At 49.7% G+C, this 23033-nt stretch overlaps 1 protein-coding gene across 1 annotated transcript in view; it reads left to right on the forward strand.

Moving 5' to 3' along the window:
• Positions 1–9: 9 nt before the first annotated feature.
• Positions 10–23033, forward strand: part of ZNF346 (zinc finger protein 346) — a 44020-nt gene continuing 20996 nt past the window's right edge. The window contains exons 1-4 of the mRNA XM_077265719.1: positions 10–144; positions 4367–4470; positions 4565–4666; positions 16591–16738. Coding sequence (XP_077121834.1) covers positions 87–144; positions 4367–4470; positions 4565–4666; positions 16591–16738 — 412 coding nt within the window. The 5' untranslated portion in view covers positions 10–86. The remainder of the gene's footprint in view (positions 145–4366; positions 4471–4564; positions 4667–16590; positions 16739–23033) is intronic.

Genomic DNA, 23033 nt, shown 5'->3' on the forward strand with positions numbered 1-23033 from the left:
TTTTTTTTGCTTCTCAACGCGTGTTCTCTTTCTTGACGTTGCGTGTGGTGCGGTGCGCGGTTATATCACTTGCTACCAGCGGGAAAATGGCAGAAGACTTCGGGAACGGTGGCGATATGAATCTGCCGGTGGGAAAGGATGCAGGTAGCTGAATGCGACGTATAAGTTAGCGCTGGTTTTAGGTGGGTGTAACCGGGGTAGGCCGAGGGTGCCTGGCGCAGTGTCCCGGCATCATCGGCCAGCTTGTGGTGGAGGAGGAGGCCAGCGCTTGTGCGGCCTGTACACGCAGCTATGGGCTGTGGGGGGATTAGAGCATGGGCGAGCGGCCGGGTGTACTCGTGCTGTGGATACTCTCCGCTGGCTTCTGTATGGCTTTCCACACCCCATGTTACTACGGCCAAGGGCTTTCTTCTCCCTGTGTGTAATGCAGTAATGGCAGTGATCACATGGGACAAGCACTGCAGCATGAACGCTAGGTTGCCTCCACGTACACCGCATGGTGTGCCCCAAACCATCCCACCCATTGCTGTAGGCTATGTGCCCATGTTGCGTTTTTTTAAGCGTTTTTGCCACGATTTTCTGCGGCGGAATCGCTTAAAAAACTCTTACAAACAGCATCCCATTCATTTCTAATGCATTCCGCAATTTTTGTGCCCATGATGCATTTTTTTTTTCCCTGCGGATTTCTATAATGGAATGGGTGCAGAAACGCTGCAGATTTGCACAAAAGAATTGACATGCTCCTTTTTTTAATCTGCTGCATTTTCCGTGCAGATTTTTCCGCACCATTAGTACAGCATTTATTTATTTTTTTTTGCCATTGATTTACATTGCACTGTAAATCACTTGCAGATCTGCAGCATTTCTGCGCGGAAAAAAACGCTGCATATCTGCAGGAAATCTGATTTGTTTCGGCTTGTATGCGTTTTTTGATGTGCAGATTTGCCTTTGGCTTCTTTCACATTTCCGTCGGTACGGGGCCGTCCCAAACAGTCGGCCCGACGGACGTTGTGCACAATTGTGCACAACGTGGGCAGCGGATGCAGTCTTACGATGCATCCGCTGCCCATTGTGAGTTCCGGAGAGGAGGGGGCGGAGTTCCGGCCGCGCATGCGTGGTCGGAACTGGCGGATTCGACGGACGAAAAAACGTTACACTGAACGTTTTTTCGTCTCGACGGACCGCAAAAACGACGTGTGTCCATCCGTCGCAATCCGTCGTTAGTTCAAGTCAATGGCAAAAAAACGGATCCTGCGGGCACATTTGCAAGATCTGTTTTTTTGCCATAACCACGGATTGCGACGGCCCCCAGAAGACGGAAATGTGAAAGAAGCCTGACTCAATGTATAGTCAATGGGTGCAGAAACGCTGAGTTTCCACACAAAGAATTGACATGCTGCGGAAAATAAACCGCTGTGTTTCTGCACGGAATTTTCCACAGCATGTGCACAGCAGTTTTTGGTTTCCATAGGTTTACATGGTACTGTGCACCGTATGGAAAACTGCTGCGGATCCGAAGCCAAATCCCCAACGTGTGCACATAGCCTAAGGCGAAGGCCCTGATCACCCTGTGTTTCTATCCAGAGGAAGCTTTAACCCCTTAGTGACAGAGCCAATTTTTACAATTCTGACCACTGTCAATTTATGAGGTTATAGCTCTGGAAAGCTTCAATGAATCCCACTGATTCTGAGAGAGTTTTTTCGTGACATATTTTACTTCATGTTAGTGGTAAAATTTCTTAGATATGACTTGCGTGTATTTATGAAAAAAAATTAAAATATAGCGAAAATTTTGCAATTTTCAAAGTTTGAATTTTTATGTCATTAAATCAGAGAGTTGTCACACAAAATACTTATTAAATAATATTTCCCACATGTCTACTTTACATCAGCACAATTTTGGAAACACATTTTTTTTTTTTTTGCTAGGATGATATTAAGGGTTAAAAGTTGATCAGGGATTTCTAATTTTTCCAACAAAATTTACAAACCAACTTTTTTTTAGGGACCACCTCACATTTGAAGTGAGATTGGGGGGTTAATATAACAGAAAATACCCAAAAGTGATGCCATTCTAAAAATTGCACCCCTCAGGGTGCGCAAAACCACATTCAAGAAGTTTATTAACCCTTCAGGTGCTTCACAAGAACTAAAGCAATGTTGAAGGAAAAAAATGAACATTTTACTTTTTTCACAAAAAATTTACTTTGGAACCATTTCTTTTTTTTATTTTCACAAGGGTATCAGGAGAAAATGGACAACAAAATTTGTTGTTCAATTTTTCTTGAGTAGGCCGATACACCATATATGAGGGAATGCCACTGTTTGTGCGCATGGCAGGGCTCAGAAAGGAGGGAGCACCGTTTGACTTTTTGAATGCAAAATTGGCTGGAATCAATGGTGGCGCCATGTCGAGTTTGGAGACCCCATGGTGTGCCTAAACAGTGGACCCCCCCAATTCTAACTCCAGCCCTAATCCCAACCCTAACCAAAAACCTAACCCCAACACACCCCTAACCCCAACACACCCCTAATCCCAACCCTAACCAAAACTTTAACCACAAACCTAACCCTAATGCACACCTAACCCTAAGGCTTCTTTTACACTTGCTGTGTTTTTGCGGCCCCAGTAGATTTCTATGGGGTCCAAAAATTTGCCGGTACGCCGTATGGCCGTATTTACGGGCGAGAAAAAATATCGAGCCTGCTCGATATTTTTTACAGACACAGCCCTCATTGAAAATCAATGGGGCTGCAAAAACAACGGAAGCTTGTTTTTGCGGTGCACCGTGAAGACCGTATTTGCGGAACGCCTTTTTTTTTTTCCCCCACCTATTTCCCTACTATTCAAAACCCGAAAAACGTCGATCCGCAAGTTTTTTGCGGCAGACCGTGAAAATTACAGCCCGCAAAATACACGGCAAGTGTAAAAGAAGCCTAATCCCTACCATAACCCTAGCAACAAATCTAACCCTAACGGAAAAATGGAAATAAATAAATTTTTTTATTTCATTAATTTTTCCTAACTAAGGGGATGATAAAAGGGGGTTTTATTTACAATGTTTTTTATTTTGATCACTGTGATAGACTATCACAGTGATCAAAATGAACCAATAAAACGAATTTCCTATTGTTGCCGGGTGATGGCCTGCAGATCTCGGCGGGCGCACTGCGCATTTGCCTGCCGTTTTCTCCCGGAAGAAGATGCCGGCAGCCCAGGGGGCATCACAAGGGAATTCAGGGACTCCAGAGGTACAGGGGGCATCAGGGGACCCTGTTTCTCTTTCCTCTGATGTGCGATCACATCAGAGGAGACAGAAATTAAATGGAAAATCTGACTTTTTTTTTTTCTTTATGGTCGTCGTTATACCATTAATAACGGCGATCACAACATCGGGCACGGTAAAAACCGAACTGAATCGTGTTCTCTGGGGTCTCAGCTACCGGCCATGCAGGGGAGAAGGGATGACAGCTGGCTTCAGCACCACACGCAGGGGAACAGTACTTACTGTGGTGCTTCTTCCCCGGCTACCGTCCGTGTGGTACTCACACTGATATATCCGGTACCGGAAATATCAGGAAATGTGAAAACGGCCTAAGGCCTCTTTCAGATGTCTGTGTGTCCGGTACGTATGGTAGCAGTTTACACACGTACCGGAGACACTTGCACATGTAGAGCCATTCAGTGTGTTTCCACGGACTGTGTGACTGAATCCACTGCACAGGGGAGGGAAAAGAGCGCGATCTGTGCTATTCCCCTGGTGATCGGTGGGGGCGGCCATCTTCCTGTGGCCGCGTGCGCAGATGGAGCGCTCTGCTGCCCGGGGCTTCAGGAAAATGGCCGCGGGATGCCGCACGTGCGCAGATGGAGATCGCGGCGGCCATTTTCCTGAAGCAGAGTTCGCATCTCCATCGCGCTCCATCTGCGCACGCGGCCACAGGAAGATGGCCGCCCCCACCGATCACCAGGGGAATAGCACAGATCGCGCTCTTTTCCCTCCCCTGTGCAGTGGATTCGGGACCTTGGGCATGCGCAAACCACTACACCACCAACGGAAAAATAAGCAAGATCTGGGGGAAGAAACAGCGATGTCACCACGCCCATCTGACCAGACCAGCCTGATTGACAGGCGAAAACGGCTACTTTGGTAACGTATTTCGGCAGCATAGGTGGGGAATCGGGGTCCACAAAATACACTATTGTAATGCACAGCTCAGGCCCTATTTTAACGGTATTTTTATCTCATACGGAAAAAACGGGGTGACCGGTTCCCTTTAATCTTTTTTTTATTTTTTTCCTTTTGTGTATCTACTTCAATGTTCATGCTTGACACATCTGATGTATTCTCACGATTTTGTTTTCTAGTAAATCGCCTTATCCAGCAGAACAGTCACATTTTCTCTGACTCGCATTGTAAAGTATGCAGCGCTGTCTTAATATCAGAGTCCCAGAAGCTTGCACATTACCAGGTGACACATTCTGTTCATAATCCTCTTGTTAAAAAAAAATGTGATGTTGGCTTACACAAATGTAATTTTTCCATTTTTTTCCATTCCCGAAAAGAGCAAGAAACATGCAAATAAATACCGACGCTATACGTCTATTCACCAAGGAGAAGATTTTACGCCAGCAAAAAAGATGAAAGCTGATGATACCGATACTGTGGTAAAATGTCTAATGTTATTAACAGGGATGAAGATTTGTAGGTTATAGCTCTGAGCATTAAAGGACAAATTTTACTAATTAATTTATAAAGCACATTGTGCACTGTAACTATCTAGATTGTAAATCTGACCAATTCTATACTTGTAAAAGATCCTTTGGTCATCAAAGTTTTAATTGGTATTTAAATGGTTAAAGGGAGCAATTGGAATCCTCCTCCATGTCTCTTCAGTATCCTTAATAGGATTGTCCTGAGATCAGATGCAAAACGAATTACCTATTTACAGATCGGACCTCTAATTTATAATCATCACCTATTCTGCAGATAATGGGTTGTGATCTCTTCAAAGTGATCGCCTCATGAAGGCAATCTTTGAGATTGAAGGGTCTAGTTTAATAAACTTCCAGTAAACACATGGTTGTTCAAGAGGAGGTCAGCATTGCATGTACCCCTGTACAACCTCTAGGAAGTATGGGGCCATATAAAGACATTTTTCTTTTTATAGGCTCAGATAGGATTTTCTAACCATACAAAAATAAAATTGTATATGAATTGACAAATGTGGACAGGATAACTTCCCACAAATTAGGTGGAGATAGAACAGGGTACTCAAAGAATGTCACGATCAGACATGCCGCTTTAGGGTCTAGATCTGGTGACTATGCAGGTACACAAGGAAAACTAGCTGTTATGTTTCTGGAACGAATCCATGAGTAAATGACCTGTGGAGCATGAATATTTGGCCTGCTGAAAAGTCTATTTCTCCTTCGCCTCATTGGGGGACACAGACCGTGGGTGTTATGCTGCTTGCCACTAGGAGGACACTAAGGCTACTTTCACACACAGCATATTTGCTGCGTATTTTTACGCGCGCGTATTTTGCTGCTGCTTTACCTGCGTTTTTTTACGCAGGCAAAAAACGCAGCTGCTTTCACACACAGCGTTTTTTGCTGCGTTTTTTGCAGCTGCGTTTTTTTCAGCATTGTGTACTGAAAATAAAGTTTGTTTGAAAAAAAAAAAAGGGGAAAAAAAAAAAAGTCATTGAGGTCATTTCCTGTCTTTATGACTCAGAATACAATACACACTGGAGTTAACATCATGTCGATTCTGCCAGCTGCAATGGCCTTGAGCCAAAGACGCCTCAGCAAGCGGAACAGACATCAGCTGGGGTTTACTAACCCCACTGTCACTAACCCCAGGTTACTAGGGCAGGCGTCAGTCAGACGCCCCCCCTCGTAACCCTGTACGGTAAGGGTATGTTCACACGATCCTGATTTCAATCCTTTTTTTTCAGGACAAAAACCGCAGCTCTTGGCAGAAAACGCAGGTGCGTTTTTGGTGCGTTTTTGATGCGGTTTTTAGTGCGGTTTTTTATGCAGTTTTCTCTGCAGATTGTCTGTGTTTGACACAAATAAAGCTTTAACTGCAGTGGGGGAAAAAAAAAAGAAATGATGTCATTTCCTTGTCCAACCCTTTTCTTCTTCCATCCTTCATTTTGGGACTAAACACCAAAATGAGTGGACGTGTTTTGAATGACAGCGCTCCGCAGAGTGCTGAGCGTAGGCCAGATCACAGCCCGCGGATCCAGCTCTATCCAGCTATTTAAGTCTACGTTCACATTTGCGGTCTGCGCCGCAGCGTCGGGCGCCGCATGCGTCATGCGCCCCTATATTTAACATGGGGGCGCATGGACATGCGTCGCACTTGCGTTTTGCGCCGCATGCGTCACTGCAGCGCACGCATCCGGCCGCAGAGGACGCAAGTTGCATTTTTGCTGCGTCCAAAATCAATCAAAAAAAGGACGCATGCGGCGCACAACGCAAATGTGAACATAGCCTAAGTGCCACGTATTTAAGTGCCACGTATTTAAGTGCCACGTATTTAAGTGCCACGTATTTAAGTGCCACGTATTTAAGTGCCACGTATTTAAGTGCCACGTATTTAAGTGCCACGTATTTAAGTGCCACGTATTTCAGTGCCACGTATTTCAGTGCCACGTGCCACGTATTTCAGTGCCACGTGCCACGTATTTCAGTGCCACGTGCCACGTATTTCAGTGCCACGTGCCACGTATTTAAGTGTCACGTGCCACGTATTTCAGTGCCACGTATTTCAGTGCCACGTATTTCAGTGCCACGTATTTCAGTGCCACGTATTTCAGTGCCACGTATTTCAGTGCCACGTATTTCAGTGCCACGTATTTCAGTGCCACGTGCCACGTATTTCAGTGCCACGTGCCACGTATTTCAGTGCCACGTGCCACGTATTTAAGTGCCACGTGCCACGTATTTAAGTGCCACGTTTCACGTATTTCAGTGCCACGTATTTCAGTGCCACGTATTTCAGTGCCACGTATTTCAGTGCCACGTATTTCAGTGCCACATGCCACGTATTTCAGTGCCACGTGCCAGGTATTTAAGTGCCACGTGCCACGTATTTAAGTGCCACGTATCACGTATTTCAGTGCCACGTATTTCAGTGCCACGTATCAAAGTGCCACGTGCCACATATTTCAGTGCCACGTATCAAAGTGCCACGTGCCACGTATCAAAGTGCCACGTATCAAAGTGCCACGTGCCACATATTTCAGTGCCACATATTTCAGTGCCACGTGCCACGTATCAAAGTGACTGAGCGCCGGCCCTAAACTGAAAGTGAAAGCAGAGCGGTGACGTCACCGCTGTGCTGTTAAGGCCGGCGCTCAGTCAGTGTCAGGAAGCAGAGGCTGGGGGACGCGCAGGTGAGTATGTACTGTTTGTTTTTTTTACTTTTACGCTGGTAACCAGGGTAAACATCGGGTTACTAAGCGCGGCCCTGCGCTTAGTAACCCGATGTTTACCCTGGTTACCCGGGGGCCTCGGCATCGTTGGTCGCTGGAGAGCGGTCTGTGTGACAGCTCTCCAGCGATCAAACAGCGACGCTGCAGCGATCGGCATCGTTGTCTCTATCGCTGCAGCGTCGCTACACACGCTACACACACACACATACACTCACACACTCCATGCTGCTTCACTGGGGGGCGGGGGCTTCCCTCTTCCTGTCCGACGTCACGTCCGGTCCTGGGTGTCAACCCCTCCGTACAAAGACGCCGACACCCAGGACAAAGGCGCTGTGTGTGGAAGGTAATATGGGGCCCTAGGGGGATACGCAGACACGCCGCTGCGTAAAGAATTGACATGTCAATTCTTTTTACGCCGGCGTGTTTGCAGACAAAAGCGCCGCGTTTTTTTGCGGTGTGTCTGAACGGCAAAGTGAATTTCTCATTCACTTTGCCGGCAGACGAAAATGACATTGCGCATTTTTGAAAAGCGCCCGCAAAATAGCGCTCAAAAATGCGCTATGTCTGAAAGTAGCCTTAGTGATACAAAGAAAGTTAGCTCCTCCCCTGCAGTATACACCCTCCTGCTGGCTCCCAGCTACCCAGTTCTTGCTTAGTGTCTGTAGGAGGCACTTGGGTCTGTTTTCAGACCCCAACATTTTTTATTTTTATTTTCTGTAAATTTTTATTTTTTAATTAACGGAGTGAAGGGGGCGACGGATTCCTTTCTAGGGTCCGCTCTCCCCCGAACCATCAACAGGCAAGCACGGCGAGTATACCTCCCCGTACCTTTCCTGCGACGACTGGGGCACGCCTAATCTACGCTAGGGCGACGGTTCCTATACGGTCCCGATCTCCCCCCTGTAAGATGGCGAGCACATAGAGTATACCTCTTATGTGCGTCTCCCGGGCTCCTCCGCAATTAAGCCCTCACCTGTTGGCGTCATGTAGTCCCCACAGTAGCCGTAAGTCCCCTGCGGCAGGCACATATGAAGATGGACAGAGACTCTCCATCCCCCGGCCAAGGGAGGATCGATTGAGCTTATTCCCTCGCAATAGAGGCTGCATCTCTGCTCGGTGGTGGTGAGTAGTTTCCTTCCTCACGCTGCCTGCGTGGAAGGTGCGGTCCTGGTCCCTGGGGAGAGGTGCCGCTGGCCGGTACGCCAGCGGCAATCATTCGGCGCTACGTTGCGGCCCGCCGACGCGCTCCACCGGCAGGCTCCATAAATTTAGTCCCCGGCTTTTTCAGCCGGACTAGGCCGCAGTTGAAATCCCCGCCAACCGCCGGAGCCCCGCCCAGCTCACTTCAGGGGCGACGGTGCCTTCACGGTCCCGATGCCGGACAACTGGCCCTGTCCACCCGAGGGCTGAACTCCGTGGATGTACAAAGGCCCCTCTCTATGGCGTCCGAGCAGCCCCCACTGTCCCACCACTGTGAAAGCGGATGGCACAAGGAGGCGGACGGTTCCTCTCCACCTCCCTAACAAAAGGGATGATGGATTGAGGTTTATCCCTCTATCCCTGCACCGTCCACGCTGCAATACCCGACATCCGCGGCGGCTCCATGCCGGGACGCGCACCGTTGGTGAGTGGATCCTGCCAGCGATGGGCTTCTGCAGCGGGATATTCACAGGCAGTCTCAGGCTTCCCTGTGGCCCACCTCCCTGAGGTAACGCTCCAGCCGGCTACAAAATTTAGCCCCCGGCTTCGGCCGATGTGTAGGCCGCACCCCGGAAGCGCACTGTGGCGCCCTAAGGCAGCTCTGCCTTTTTTCCTGGTGCTTTTCGCCTGGCACGGAAGTGCTCAATTTTCTCGAGCAACGCCCCTCACTTCTACGCTGGCGCCGGCTGCAGAAATTTAGCCCCCGGCTTGGGCCTATTCATGGAAGTCTCGAGGCTCCGCCCACGTCGTGCCTGTGGCTCCGCCCCCTGAATTGGCGCTTCTCGCTCGCTGCGAGATTTGACCTAAACCCGCATGACCAGTATTCCTGGTCTTAAAGGCACGTGACCAGTATTCCTTGGTCTTAAAGGCACACGACCAGTATTCCCTGGTCTTAAAGGCACACGACCAGTATTCCCTGGTCTTAAAGGCACACGACCAGTATTCCCTGGTCTTAAAGGCACACGACCAGTATTCCCTGGTCTTAAAGGCACACGACCAGTATTCCCTGGTCTTAAAGGCACACGACCAGTATTCCCTGGTCTTAAAGGCACACGACCAATCCGAAGCTGGTCATAAATGAGGAGCCCTCTGCCGCTGATCCCAGTTTATCCCAGTGTAACTAGTTCCCTCAGTGGACTTCGTCACTGCCGCAACCCATGGTATTTCTGACCAAGAAATTGAATCCCTCCGTGATCCCTCCGTGGCTCGGAGTGCTCGCAGGACCGATATACATGGTCCCTCTCCTACATGGGATCCGTCGGCTAGCAGGGGCCGCGAGTATTCCAGAAACGTACAGGCATCTACAAAACGGAAGTTCTCATTTCATGATCTCTCTCCAAGGATTTGCTGACAACAAGACTCTGAACACGGATCGGATATTGCCTTGGACCTGGACTTGCCAGAGTTTCAGTAAAGGATGACTCGCCTATTTATATCATCATCCAATCTCTGTACATTGACGAGGACTCCGGTCCTGCTCTAGACTACAGTGTCCCTCATACGGAGACTAAACTCCCTCGTAGAGCATTTGTCATCCAGTCCGGATATGCGATTCACTGGACAGAAGCCTCTACGTGGGGCTCCATGCCTGGTCTGATTTTTAAGGGCGACAGGCCCTTTAAAGGGCGCCCATCTCCCCACACCATCAACAGACGGGCACACGGAGTGTCGCCTCCAGGTATCCTCTTCTGCATCCAGGCCTAACGCCAGACAACCTGTCCTGTCCACCCGGAGACCTGAACTCTGTGGATGTACAGAGGCACCCTTTTCGGGCGTCTGAGCACCCCGCTCTGCATCACCACTATTTAACAGAAGATGCAAGAAGGCAGATGTTCCCTCTCCACTTCCCTGTTAAGAGGATGGTGGATCGAGGGTTCCTAATTTTTAACTCTGCAATGACCTGCTGGAAGCAGCCGCGCATTCTGCCACTTGGCAGATTAACCGGGTACAATCTCCTGTGGTTTACCTACCAGTATCCCTGCCCGATGTGTCATCAATTAAAAATGCCACGATCTGTCAAATAGCAAATCTGGTTTGTTCCGTTTTGCGGCTACGGGTCCAGCCCTCTACCCTCCCTAGCCGCCACATGGATTGCTAGAGCAACGGTCTCTTGCCTGGAGACCTTAACTACTTTGATTCACACCAGTAACCCTTTCCTGAAGACAGTACAGCTGGTCAATCAAATCTTTTGAGAGGGAGACTAACGAAGGATCGTACGTTCCTACAGCCCCGACCAACAGTGAAAGGGTAGTCCGGGACAGTCTAGATCTAAGGGATCTTGGTTCCTAAAAGGGGAACGAGAAGTAGGACCGATCCCGGACCTCAAACTTCTAACAACCTTTCACAAGGTTCTTCTTCTTCGAATGGAGTTCCTCCGCTCAGCCATTACTTCAACAGAAAAAGGTGCAGTTTCTGGCATCCATCGACATTCGGGATGCTTACCCTCTTCAAAAATTCCGTCGCTTTTCCATTCGTGAACAGCATTTAAGTCACGACCTTGTCCTTCGGCCTTGCTACCGCACCCAGAGTGTTCGCAAGGGTCATGGCGGCTGTCATGTTCCTCTTGCACCTAGAGGCGTGGTCGTCCTGCCCTGTTTGGCCGACTGTTTACCTGCCCTTGCAGGACTACGCTAAGTCGTCTATATCACTTGCGATACCCTCTCACCTGGGCTGGTGGCTAGACTTAGACAACTTCTCATTTCCATCCCAGCAGATATCCTTTTTGAGGATGATCCGGTACTCTTCCAGAAGGGTGGTATATCTCCCTCCAGACAAGGTCATGGTCCTTCAACAGGGAGCTCGCGCACTTGCTCACTCATCCCCTCATTTCATTCGATTTGCTGGGAGGGTTCTGAGGAAAAAATGGAGACGACAATGGAAGCAGTTTCCTTCGCTCCGTTAGTTTTCAGCGAGTCAAGCAGACTTTCAGACGATAGTCTCTGAGCTCCTTCTTCATCCAGGGCTTTTCTCCCGGTTCAATGGTTACTAGTAGCTTCCAATGCCAGTCCTTTTCTCCCGATCATTGCTCTGGAGATCCGAAAGGTAGTCCTACAGTAGGTCCACTGCCTTATGGCGGGTCAACCCATCTGAATTCAATTGGACAATGGCACGGCTGTGCCATACGTCAATCATCTAGCAGGTACCCACGGTCAGGCACCATGGCCGAGGTACCTCACATGGGCCGAGATCTATCACTCGGTGATCTCGGCAGTACATATCCCAGGAGTATAACTCTGGGCTGCGAACATATTCAGCCGTCAGGGTTTCGCCTCAAGTGAGTGGGAACTTCACCCGGAAGTCTTCCATCAGACCTGCCTTCACTGGAGCTCTCCAGTTGTAGTTCGGATGGCGTCCTGACTGATCGCCTGTGTACTCGAGTTTGTCGTTCGGCCTCGAGATCCAAGAGCCATCGCACTGCATGCTCTGGTTCTTCCGCGGTACCAGTTTCCACAACTCCCCGTTCACTACTTCCGAAAGCTTTTCAAAAGCAGAAAGGGCCCCAGTGATCCTCGAAAATCCGCACTGACCACGTCAGTTTGTTTGCTTGCGGAGCTGGTAGCTTTTCTGCCTTTCTGCAACAAAACTGCAAGTAGGGACCACCTCGCAGGAAGTTTTCACTTGTAGTTCTTCTCTATCGCATACCGTTAGATCATTGGGATCTATTCTATTAGGGAAGGTCGCCCCTTTTTTCTCGGCGATATCCTCATCCTGACGAGTCTTCGGTGCTAACGGGTCCTTTCAGACTTTTTGTTCCCTTATTTCCTTCAAGGCAAGGTCGTCCTCAGGCCTTCCCCGTCCCTTGTTACCAAGGTGGTATTGTATTACCACTGTTATGAGGGCATAGTTCTTCCCTCATCTCTTTCAGCACCAGTCCACAAAATGGAATCAGTTCCCCATATTCCGGACGAAGCGAGTGCTCTGAGTAGGTATGTCTCGAGGACGGCGTCCTTCCGAAGGTTGGACACTGTATCTTGGGCTTCCTGACGGTAAGGGGAAGGCTTCCTGACGTTTACAGGAAGGGTTTAGCCGTCTTCATCGACCATTTAGCCTGGTGTATTCCTTTCACCATCCAGGAGTCCTTCCGTGTTAGGCTGACATCTATCTCCCTGTCTATCGTGGGTTCTAGGCACCAGGCGTCGACAAGACACGCCTGCAAGCTTGCGGATTCGTCCAGTCCGCATGCATTCTTCAAGCATTATAATTCCCAGACTTCCACAGATGTGAGTCTGGGCAGGCGGACTCTGCAGGCCGCGGTGGCGCACTTGTAAGTAGCGGTTACACAGGGCCTGATCTGATGTTGTCCCCACCCAGGGACTGCTTTGGTACGTCCCACGGTCTGTGTCCCCCAATGAGGCGAAGGAGAAAGAGGGATTTTTGTGTACTCACCGTAAAATCCTTTTCTCCGAGCCAATCATTGGGGGACACAGCTCCCACCCTGGTATTTGCTTATGCATGTTTTTATAATCTGATATCCTATACTCTCATATATAATATGACATGCTGTAAGCTAATATGTTGTTACTGATCTCCTACTGCTTTTTGCACCGAACTGGTTAGCTGGGAGCCAGCAGGAGGGTGTATACTGCAGGGGAGGAGCTAACTTTCTTTGTATCACTTAGTGTCCTCCTAGTGGCAAGCAGCATAACACCCACGGTCTGTGTCCCCCAATGATTGGCTCGGAGAAAAGGAGTTTACGGTGAGTACACAAAAATCCCTCTTTCTGCCATAACGTAAACCTCCACACTCATACAGTAGATGATTGCAAAATGTGCAAAATTTTATTTACAGTGGTCACCACACTAGAAATGTAATAAAAATAGAGGATTCTGAAGATAGCAGAAAGCAAGCAATGTTCCAACCCAATCCTGAGTCTTTTTCAAGCAATGCTACAAGAAAAGGTACACAGTAATGTGTTATGAATGCAAAACAATAGGCAAATAAATATACATTACATGTTAAGAAATTAAATATACCGTATATACTCGAGTATAAGCTGATCCGAGTATAAGCCGACCCCCCCTAATTTTGCCACAAAAAACTGGGAAAACTTAATGACTCGAGTGTAAGCCTAGGGTGGAAAATGCAGCAGCTACCAGTAAATGTCAATAGTAAAAATAGATGCCAATAAAAGTAAAATTAATTGAGATATCAGTAGGTTAAGTGTTTTTGAATATTGATATTGAATAAAGAGCCCCATATAATGCTCCATAAAGTTTGTGATGGGCCCCATAAGATGATCCATATTAAAATATGCCCCATATAATCCTGCATAAAGGTTAATAATGGCCCCATAAGATGCTCCATAGACATATTTGCCCCCTCATAGTGCTGCACAAACGTTGATTATGGCCCCATAAGATGCTCCATATAGACACTTGCCCCATATAGTGCTGCACAAACGTTGATTATGGCCCCATAAGATACTCCATATAGACACTTGCCCCATTTGCTGTTGCTGCGATTTAAAAAAAAAAAAAATCACATACTCGTCGCTCAGGCCCCTGGCACTTGCAATATTCACCTTTCCTCGTTTCGGTGCCGATCCGTCTTCTGCACTGACGTTCAGGCAGAGGGCGCGCACTAACCACATCACCGCGCCCTCTGACCTGAGCGTCACTGCTGAAGACGGAGCGGCACCGGAATGAGGAAAGGTGACTATCGGGCAGCGCTCCCCCTCCCCATTATACTCACCTGTTCCTGGTGCGGTGTCCCTGGTTCCCCGGCACCGCAGCTTCTTCCTGCACCGAGCCGTCACTGTTACCGCTCATTGCAGTAATGAATATGCGGCTCCACCCCTATGGGAGATGGAGCCGGATATTGCATTACTGTAATGAGCGGTACCATGTGACTGCTCCGTGCAGGAAGAAGCTGCGGCGCCGTGGAACCAGGGACCGCGCCAGGAGCAGGTGAGTATAATTAGACAGCCCCCGCTCCCCTGCTGCTGATCCCTGGGTATGACTCGAGTATAAGCCTAGAGGGGGACTTTCAGCCCAAAATAATGGGCTGACAATCTCGGCTTATACTTGAGTATATACGGTACATACATACATACTACAGCTCATGTGAAGTCTGCATAGAGGATCTGGATGTTGTGAGTAAAGATACAGAAAAAATTGTATGTAACAAGGGGTAGAACAGAGATTAAGGTACGGAATTGGGTAGAGGTTCTCGTGCGGTGACCACTGTAATAAAAATTTAGCATTCACCTATGAGTGCGGCTGTTTCTCCTACTATTTAGTTGGACTTATTCCTGTTCAGCCAGCACCAACCTACCTTGCTGAGTGCACCTTCTCTGAATTCCATAACGTAAACCTCTACCATGAAGCAATAAACTTAGTCGACCACATTGCTTAGGAAAGCCCTACTATTCAAATATCAATTTACAGCTATCATAGAAAGCAGGGTATTCCCCATATCATTACTCTTCCATCACCAACCTGAACTGTTTACACCTGAAACGGAGAGCTTTGGTTGCGTTCATACATTGCGGCCATCATGCATTTGTTTTTCCCGTTGCCACAGTTTTAAAAAATACTGATATTTTACCAAGATGGTGGCAAAAAAACACCATGTGGTCACAATGTGTGAACGCAGCCTTATCAATCAATGTTGTTTGTACCAAATTTGACCCTTCCATCAGCATGGTGCAACAGAAATTTGGGTTCATCTGAGCTGGCAAGTTTTTCTTTTTTTTTTTTATTCCACTGCTCAGTGATACAATTTTTTGTGTTCTTCGGTCCACTATAGGCTTTTAGACAGTAAGGCTATGTGCCCACGTTGCGTTTTTTATGCGTTTTTGCCCCAGCGGAAACGCTAAAAAAACTCATTCCCATGCAATCCTATGGGATTCCGCAGTTGCTGTGCCCATGTTGCGGAATTTCCCGCTGCGGAATCGCATAGCGGTAAAATCTGCAGCATGTTCATTATTTCTGCGAAATCTCGGCGATTCTGCAGCCATAGGATTGCATTGATATACTCGCTTTACGCATGTGGCTATGCCCACCATGCGTAAAGTGAGCGCTTCATGTGTGGATGGTACCCAGGATCTGGAGGATAGGAGACTCTCCTGCAGGCCCTGGGATCCATATTAATGTGAAAAAAAAAAAGAGATAGGGATATTTTCATATTTTCTGATGTCCCCCTGAATTCTCCCGCCTCTCAGCGGTGCACGCGGCGGCTTCCGTTCCAAGGGATGCATTGCGCGAAGGACCTTTGTGACGTCAAAGCATCCCTGGGAATGGAACGTACCAGGAGCGCCGCTGAGGAGATTGGGGGCTGTCGGAAGGTGAGAATAACCATATTTTTTTATTTTTAACATTCTATCTCTTGCTATTGATGCTGCATAGGCAGCATCAATAGTAAAAAGTTGGTCACACTTGTCAGGCACCATGCTTGACAAGTGTGACCAACCTGTCAATCACTTTTCCAAGCGATGCTTCAAATCCCTTGGAAAACTGCTTGCAAAACGCTTGTGTTTTGCGGGAAAACGCATGTGAATTCCGCATGCGTTTTACCCGCGGCAGGGAGTTGTGGAAATGCTGCGGACATTTCCGCAGGATTTCTGCAACGTGGGCACATAGCCTAATTGTGATGAATCTGGGCTTCTGCTGAGCCAAGTAGCAATGAATTGTGTATGGAGCCACCAGTATGGTATTGAGTTGTAGCTTTAATGAGAAATCGTCCTAAAATTGATCTGCAGAAAAGCTGCTGACTTGATTTTATGCTGCACTCTGAGTCATGGGTCTTGTTCTACTGAGGAACACACCAATCCTGAAAGGGGGCAGGTGTCACTATTAAAATAGCCATTCAGTTTATGCATGATGGGTCCACAGATCACTTGTGGTTTTTCTTCCTTTTACTTATTAGATTTTAGTAGTTTTTTATATTAAAAATACTGTAGTTCTGTTTATATTACTTTACAGCTAGTGTTTTCTTCTTTCACATCAGCAAAATGCCAGCGATAACGCAGACAGAAACAAGTGCTGCCCAGTCTGCAACATGACCTTCTCATCTCCAGTGGTTGCTATGTCTCACTATATTGGAAAAACGCATTCGAAGAATTTGAAAATGTTGGAACAGGGTGGGGTTTCCCAAGGTAGGAATTCATAGGAAGCAATTGTAATTAAGGCTAGGCCCACCTTACGTTTGCCAACATAGCCTAGAATATACACCTGTCAGATATGTTCTGTAGAGTCATCACAGATGACCGTTCACCAAATGAAGGCTTCTTTTGTCCTTTGTCTAGCTGGAAAGTGTAAGCATGCTTTTTGTTTAGCAGAATAGGAAAACTCATTAGGCTGCACTTTCATATGCAGAGGGACATTGCAAAGAAACACAATGTGGTACACTTTTTTTTTTCTTTTTTTTTTAAATACAATGGGTCCTTATGATGGGTGGGTGCACACTGGCGAGCATACGACTCCTGAGGTTTTATGCCAGGCAGTGTTCACACACATAATGTGGTCCTAGCCTTAGAGTGTGCTATTTTTGTGTAAAAAGTTTTATTTAATGAGAACTTGTTATCAGAAAATTATCTGTTTTTATAGTAGATCTATTGCAAAATTTCACAACACACTCACATTTTACAAAGTAAATATATACCCAATGAAGCTGGTGTAATTGCTGTGAAAATCCATGTCAGAATGGTGGTGGTGATCTTATTGTAGTATGGGGGCTTGTTTTCTTTATCACCTCTCATTGGGGGACACAGGAACCATGGGTGTATGCTGCTGCCACTAGGAGGCTGACACTATGCAAATAAAAAAGTTATCTCCTCCTCTGCAGTGTACACCCCACCGACTGCCATTATACTCTTCAGTTTAGCTTAGTGTCAGTAGGAGGTGGACACGGGTCTTTCATTAGACCCTTATCTACCTCAATGTGCGTCGTTTCTTTTCAGGTTTTTCCAGAGGGATACAGGGTGAACAGTCGCACCTGTAGTCCCATAATACGGACTATGAGTACGGCGTGTACTGCCACCCCGTATCCTCATAGATCCCTCTCCAGGACCAAGAGCCTAGCACACAAGCTTGCTTAGAAGTCCGGTCCTGGCTCTGTCCCTCACCCACTCGCCCACCAGAGCCTGTCGGTTGGAGGAGACGAGGACGTCCATCACAGTTCCGTGGACGTCTCATTCCCCTCAGGTTAGTAACTGCGTGGGATGTTTAGGTGAGTATTTCCCCTAAATTTTCCCAGCTCTTCCCCTGCCCTCCCTCGCAGTGTGGGGGAGTAGAAGTCCCTAAATGCGCTGCACGATTTTCTTATGGCCGCGCTGACCTTTATTGTTAATAGGGATCCCAGGGGCACCAACACGAGCAGTATCTCTTCGTGCGGTGGCCCATCCTCCTGAGCTATCCCCTTCACCAGGGCGTCAGTGCTCTCCCTGCAGCCGCACTGCTCGGCGGCCGCAATGTCTCCTCTTACAGGGGCATCCCTGCGGCCGCAATGCGTCCTGTACCTGCCAAGGCCACCACGCTACTTACTCCCTGCGGGCTTCGGTGCCGCGATCCTCTCTCTGGCGGCGACTGCCTCTAATTTAGGTCCCGGCTCCGGCCGGGGCCTACTTCCGGCGCCGCGACCCTGACACTTCAGTTCCCTCGGGAGGCCCTGGCAGGCTGCCGCGCTGCTCTGCGGCGCACTGCTCTGGGGCCGCGGTCTTTTTTTTTTTTTTTCCTGCGGCGCCTGCCGCTAATTTAGGTCCCGGCTTCTGCCGGGGCCTACTTCCAGTACCGCGCTCCTCCACTTCCGCTTTCTTCGGGCGGGCTTTCTCCCGCCCGACAAACTGTACCCTGCCATCTCGGCTGACTCCGCCCCTTCCTCCACGCCGCTGCTTGACTCACAGGGCAGGAGATTCCACACGTGCCCCGCATTTTCGCCAAAGAGCACCGCAGAGTGCTCTTTTCTGGGGGCACAGCACACCATCTGCGCGGATTGCAGCACCAGAGGCCGCAGGGCAGGAGCTCCACTTTTTTCTCCGGAGATCCACCGCAAGTGGGACATCCAGGCCGGCAGCAACCTGGTGTCCGTTTTCTCGTCTGCCGTGAGTAGCTCTGCACTGCAGACTGACACCCCCCTCTGCCCCGCTGTCCCCTAACCCGCTGGCTTTTTCTTCAGGGACCTCTTCAATATGTCTAACTCTAAAGGGGGCCGCTCTCGTCCTCCTACTTCTTCCTCTTCTGCCTTAGTCAAGTACTTTGCATGTTCGTCCTGTAAAAGCAAACTTCCCTCAGGTCAGTCCTCTCCGCTCTGTCAGGACTGCAGCAACCCGATTGTTCCCACCGCCCAGGATCCCCCGGCCGATCCGCCCGAGAGTGATACCCCATCCCAGGCTGGGCTTCCTCTCTGGCACAATCGGGGGCCGATCTTACACGGGTGTCTCAAACCCTGGTGTCCGTGCTGGACCGATTACCTCTGCAGACCCCCGCAGCCAGCGGTTCGCAGGATCCTCCCGATCCTTCCTTGATTAGCCGCAAAAGGTCCAGACAGGAACATCGGTCTGAGTCCTCTTCTCGCTCCATCTCGCCACTCGGTCCTCCTCTGCGGTCGGCATCCTCCCGATCCTCCTCTCCTGAGTCAGGCGAGGCGTTCTCTGATGTGCTTTCGGAGGATGTTTCGGAGCTGGATTCGAACCAAATCGCTACCATGAGGGATATGGTTCAGAATCTCATTGGAGCGATAAATCTAACCTGTGGCATCAAGGAGTCCTCTACAGAACCCGCAGATCAGGCGGTTTCGTTTAGACGGGCTAAACCACCTTCCAAGTTTTTCGCTCCTCACCCGGAATTTGAGGAGATTATGACCAGAGAAAGAGAGGAAAGCGACTTGGCGTTTTATATCCCTTTTCTCCGAAGCTCACCGCTAATTGGACTGCTTCTCCTTCGGTGGACCCTCCAGTTTCCAGACTGTCCACCAACACGGTCCTCCCACTGTCCGGCGGAGCATCTCTGAAGGATTCTAACGATAGGGTCATAGAATCTTTCGCGAAGTCAGCCTTTGAAGCGGCCTCAGCTAGTCTTTGCCCGGCCTTTGCTTCCACTTGGGTTTCAAAATCCATATCCAAATGGGCCAAACAGCTCCGTCAGGGCATTCTGGACGGGGTTCCATCCGGACAGCTGGTGGAACTTGCCAACCAGATTTCTCACGCGGGTGAATATCTGGTCTCCGCCTCCCTGGACGCCGCATCTTGTGCGGCTCAGGCGTCCAGCAACGCGGTTGCCATCCACCGGACCGTTTGGCTTAAGGCCTGGCAGGCGGATTTGTCTTCTAAAAAGTCCCTTACCAGCCTGCCTTTTCAGGGGTCTCGTCTCTTTGGTTCTAAGCTGGACCAAATCATTAAGGACGCTACAGGGGGCACAAGTTCCCTTCTTCCCCAGGCCAAGCCTCGTCGCCCTCCTCCTAGACATCAATTTCGGTCTTTTCGTCGCTTCGCGGCATCAAACTCCTTCTCCCAGCAGCAACAGAGGCCACAGGCACATCAAGAGAAGAAGACGGTATCCTTTAGGCCCACTCCTTCCTGGCGTCCTCGCTACTCCCAGGCTAGATCCTCCAGGTCCAAGACTGGAAGAACCACCTCGGCATGACTCTCGGCTAGTCGTCAGCCCAGCTCCCAGGCTGGGCGGCCGTCTCCTCTTCAGGGACGTCTGGATCTTCTCAGTAGAGGACGCATGGGTCAGGGAAGTTGTATCCTCGGGATACGCGATAGAGTTCGTTTCACGACCCCAGGATCATTTTTTCGAATCCCGAGCTCCAAGAGATCCCGCTCTAGTTCCGGGTTTCTTTGCAGCCATCACTTCTCTCCTCAAAGCCGGGGTAATTGTTCCCGTCCCAGAAAAAGAACGGTTCACAGGTTTCTATTCAAACCTTTTTGTGGTACCGAAAAAAGACTGCCGGGTGCGTCCCATTCTGGATCTCAAATTGCTGAACAAGAGAGTTCGTCTGAAGCACTTCAGGATGGAATCCCTTCGTTCAGTAATTGCTTCCATGGAGGCTCAGGAATTTCTGTGTTCCATAGATATTCAGGACGCCTACCTCCATGTTCCGATATTCCCGGGGCATCCCCGATACCTGCGCTTTGCAGTGCTTCAGGAACATTTTCAGTTTGTCGCCCTGCCGTTCGGTCTTGCAACCGCCCCAAGAGTTTTCACGAAGATCATGGTGGCGCTGATGGCCATCTTGAGGGTCAGAGGCCTGGTTCTGTTTCCATACCTCGACGACATCCTCATCAAGGCTCCGTCCTTTTCTCAGGCCCACGAAAGCCTGTCCATCGTTCTCGACACCCTAGCCCGCCTTATTCCTTCTCAGCGTATCATCTTTCTGGGCATGCTCTTCGACACTCGTCAGACCAAGGTCTTTCTTCCCGAAGACAAGAGATCCATTCTTCTTCGGGACATACGCGTGCTCCAGGGCTTTCGGTCTCCCTCCTTCCGATCGGCCATGAAGGTTTTGGGGAGGATGCTAGCAACATTGGAAGCAATTCCCTTCGCCCACTTTCACTCGCGACCTCTTCAGCAAGCCATCCTGTCTCAGTGGAACAGGTCTGTCTTCTCCCTGGACCGCCCGATCCAACTCTCTCCCCGGGTCAAACGGTCTTTCAACTGGTGGCTCACGTCACCTCTTGTCTCCCAGGGTAGGTCCTTCCTTCCAGTTCACTGGCAAGTGGTGACAACGGATGCCAGCCTGCTCGGCTGGGGTGCGGTGTTTCGCCACCTGACTGTACAGGGCCGCTGGTCGGCGCAGGAGTCAACCTTGCAGATCAATGTCCTCAAGATCCGGGCCATTTTTCTGTCCCTTCGTCACTGGGAAGGGATTCTCAGGGGCCTTCCAATCCGAATCCAGACGGACAATGCCACGGCGAGGTATCCAAGATCCTCCTCTGGGCGGAGGCAACGGTTCCTGTGATATCCGCGGTGCATATCCCCGGCGTGGACAATTGGGCTGCCGACTTCCTCAGCCGTGAGGGTCTCGCGGCAGGGGAATGGTCCTTGCATCCGGAGGTCTTCCATCAGATTTGTCTTCGAATGGGGACTCCGGACGTGGACCTCACAGCGTCTCGAACAGGAAGGTTCCGCAGTTCGTCTCCAGGTCTCGTGATCCTCTTGCAGTGGGTGTCGACGCTCTGGCCATTCTTTGGTCACAGTTCTTGCTGCCCTACCTGTTCCCACCCCTTCCATTACTTCCCAAACTGTTGAAAAAGATCAAAGCGGAAGGAGTGCCGGTCATTCTGATCTCCCCGGATTGGCCCAGGAGAGCTTGGTTCGCGGAGCTCGTCAATCTTCTCGCGGACGCTCCCTGGCGCCTTCCAGACAGGTCCGATCTGCCACCCGAATTCTCGGTCGCTCAGTTTAACAGCGTGGCTGTTGAGACCGCAGTTCTAAGAGCGTCCGGCCTTTCGGACTGGGTGATTCACACCATGATTCAGGCTCGGAAGCCTTCGTCTTCCAGGATCTACTATCGTACCTGGAAGGCTTACTTCCGTTGGTGCGAGTCCAACCGCGTTTCATCTATGTCCTTTTCCCTGCCTTCCATTTTGGCTTTCCTTCAGGCAGGAGTGGATTCGGGCCTAGCTCTTAATTCCCTGAAGGGCCAGGTCTCTGCGCTTTCCATCCTTTTTCAGAAGACTTTAGCTTCCCGACCACAGGTTAAGACCTTCCTTCAAGGAGTAGCCATTCTGTCCCTCCGTACAGGGCCCCTGTGGATTCATGGGATTTAAACCTGGTACTGGACGTTCTGAGTGTTTCCCTCTTAGAACTGACAGGGGGACCTCCCTGAGAGGCTCAATCTTGGAAGGTGGCCTTTCTTGTGGCCATCACTTCTATCTGCCGCGTTTCCGAGTTGGCGGCTCTGTCTTCCCGTCCTCCGTTATGGGTCATCCACCAGGACAAGGTGGTCCTCAGGCCTCCGCCTTCTTTTCTTCCTAAGGTGGTTTCCACCTTCCACCTCAACGAGGACATCGTTCTACCTTCCTTTTGTCCAGCTCCGACTCATCCTCTGGAGCGATCGTTGAACAAGCTGGACCTCGTCGGGGCAGTGAAGATCTACCTGGATAGAACGTCCACTTTCCGGAAGACGGATTCTCTTTTCGTCATTCCTGATGGCTCGCGCAGAGGCCAACCGGCTTCTAAGGCTACTATTGTTCGCTGGATCAGAACGGCAATTCTGGAGGCTTACCGGGTCAAGAACAGAGTGTCCCCTCCTGGGATCAAGGCTCACTCTACCCGGGCAGTCAGCGCCTCCTGGGCGGTGCACCACAGGGCTTCCGCCCTACAGCTTTGCAAAGCGGCAACCTGGTCTTCCATCCACACGTTCACCAAATTTTACAAGGTCCATACCTACGCTTCGGCGGACGCCAGCCTAGGCAGAAGGATCTTGCAGGCGGCAGTGGTGAGTCCTCT

This window comes from Ranitomeya variabilis, chromosome 5 (assembly GCF_051348905.1).
Source record: "Ranitomeya variabilis isolate aRanVar5 chromosome 5, aRanVar5.hap1, whole genome shotgun sequence".
NCBI lineage: Eukaryota > Metazoa > Chordata > Amphibia > Anura > Dendrobatidae > Ranitomeya > Ranitomeya variabilis.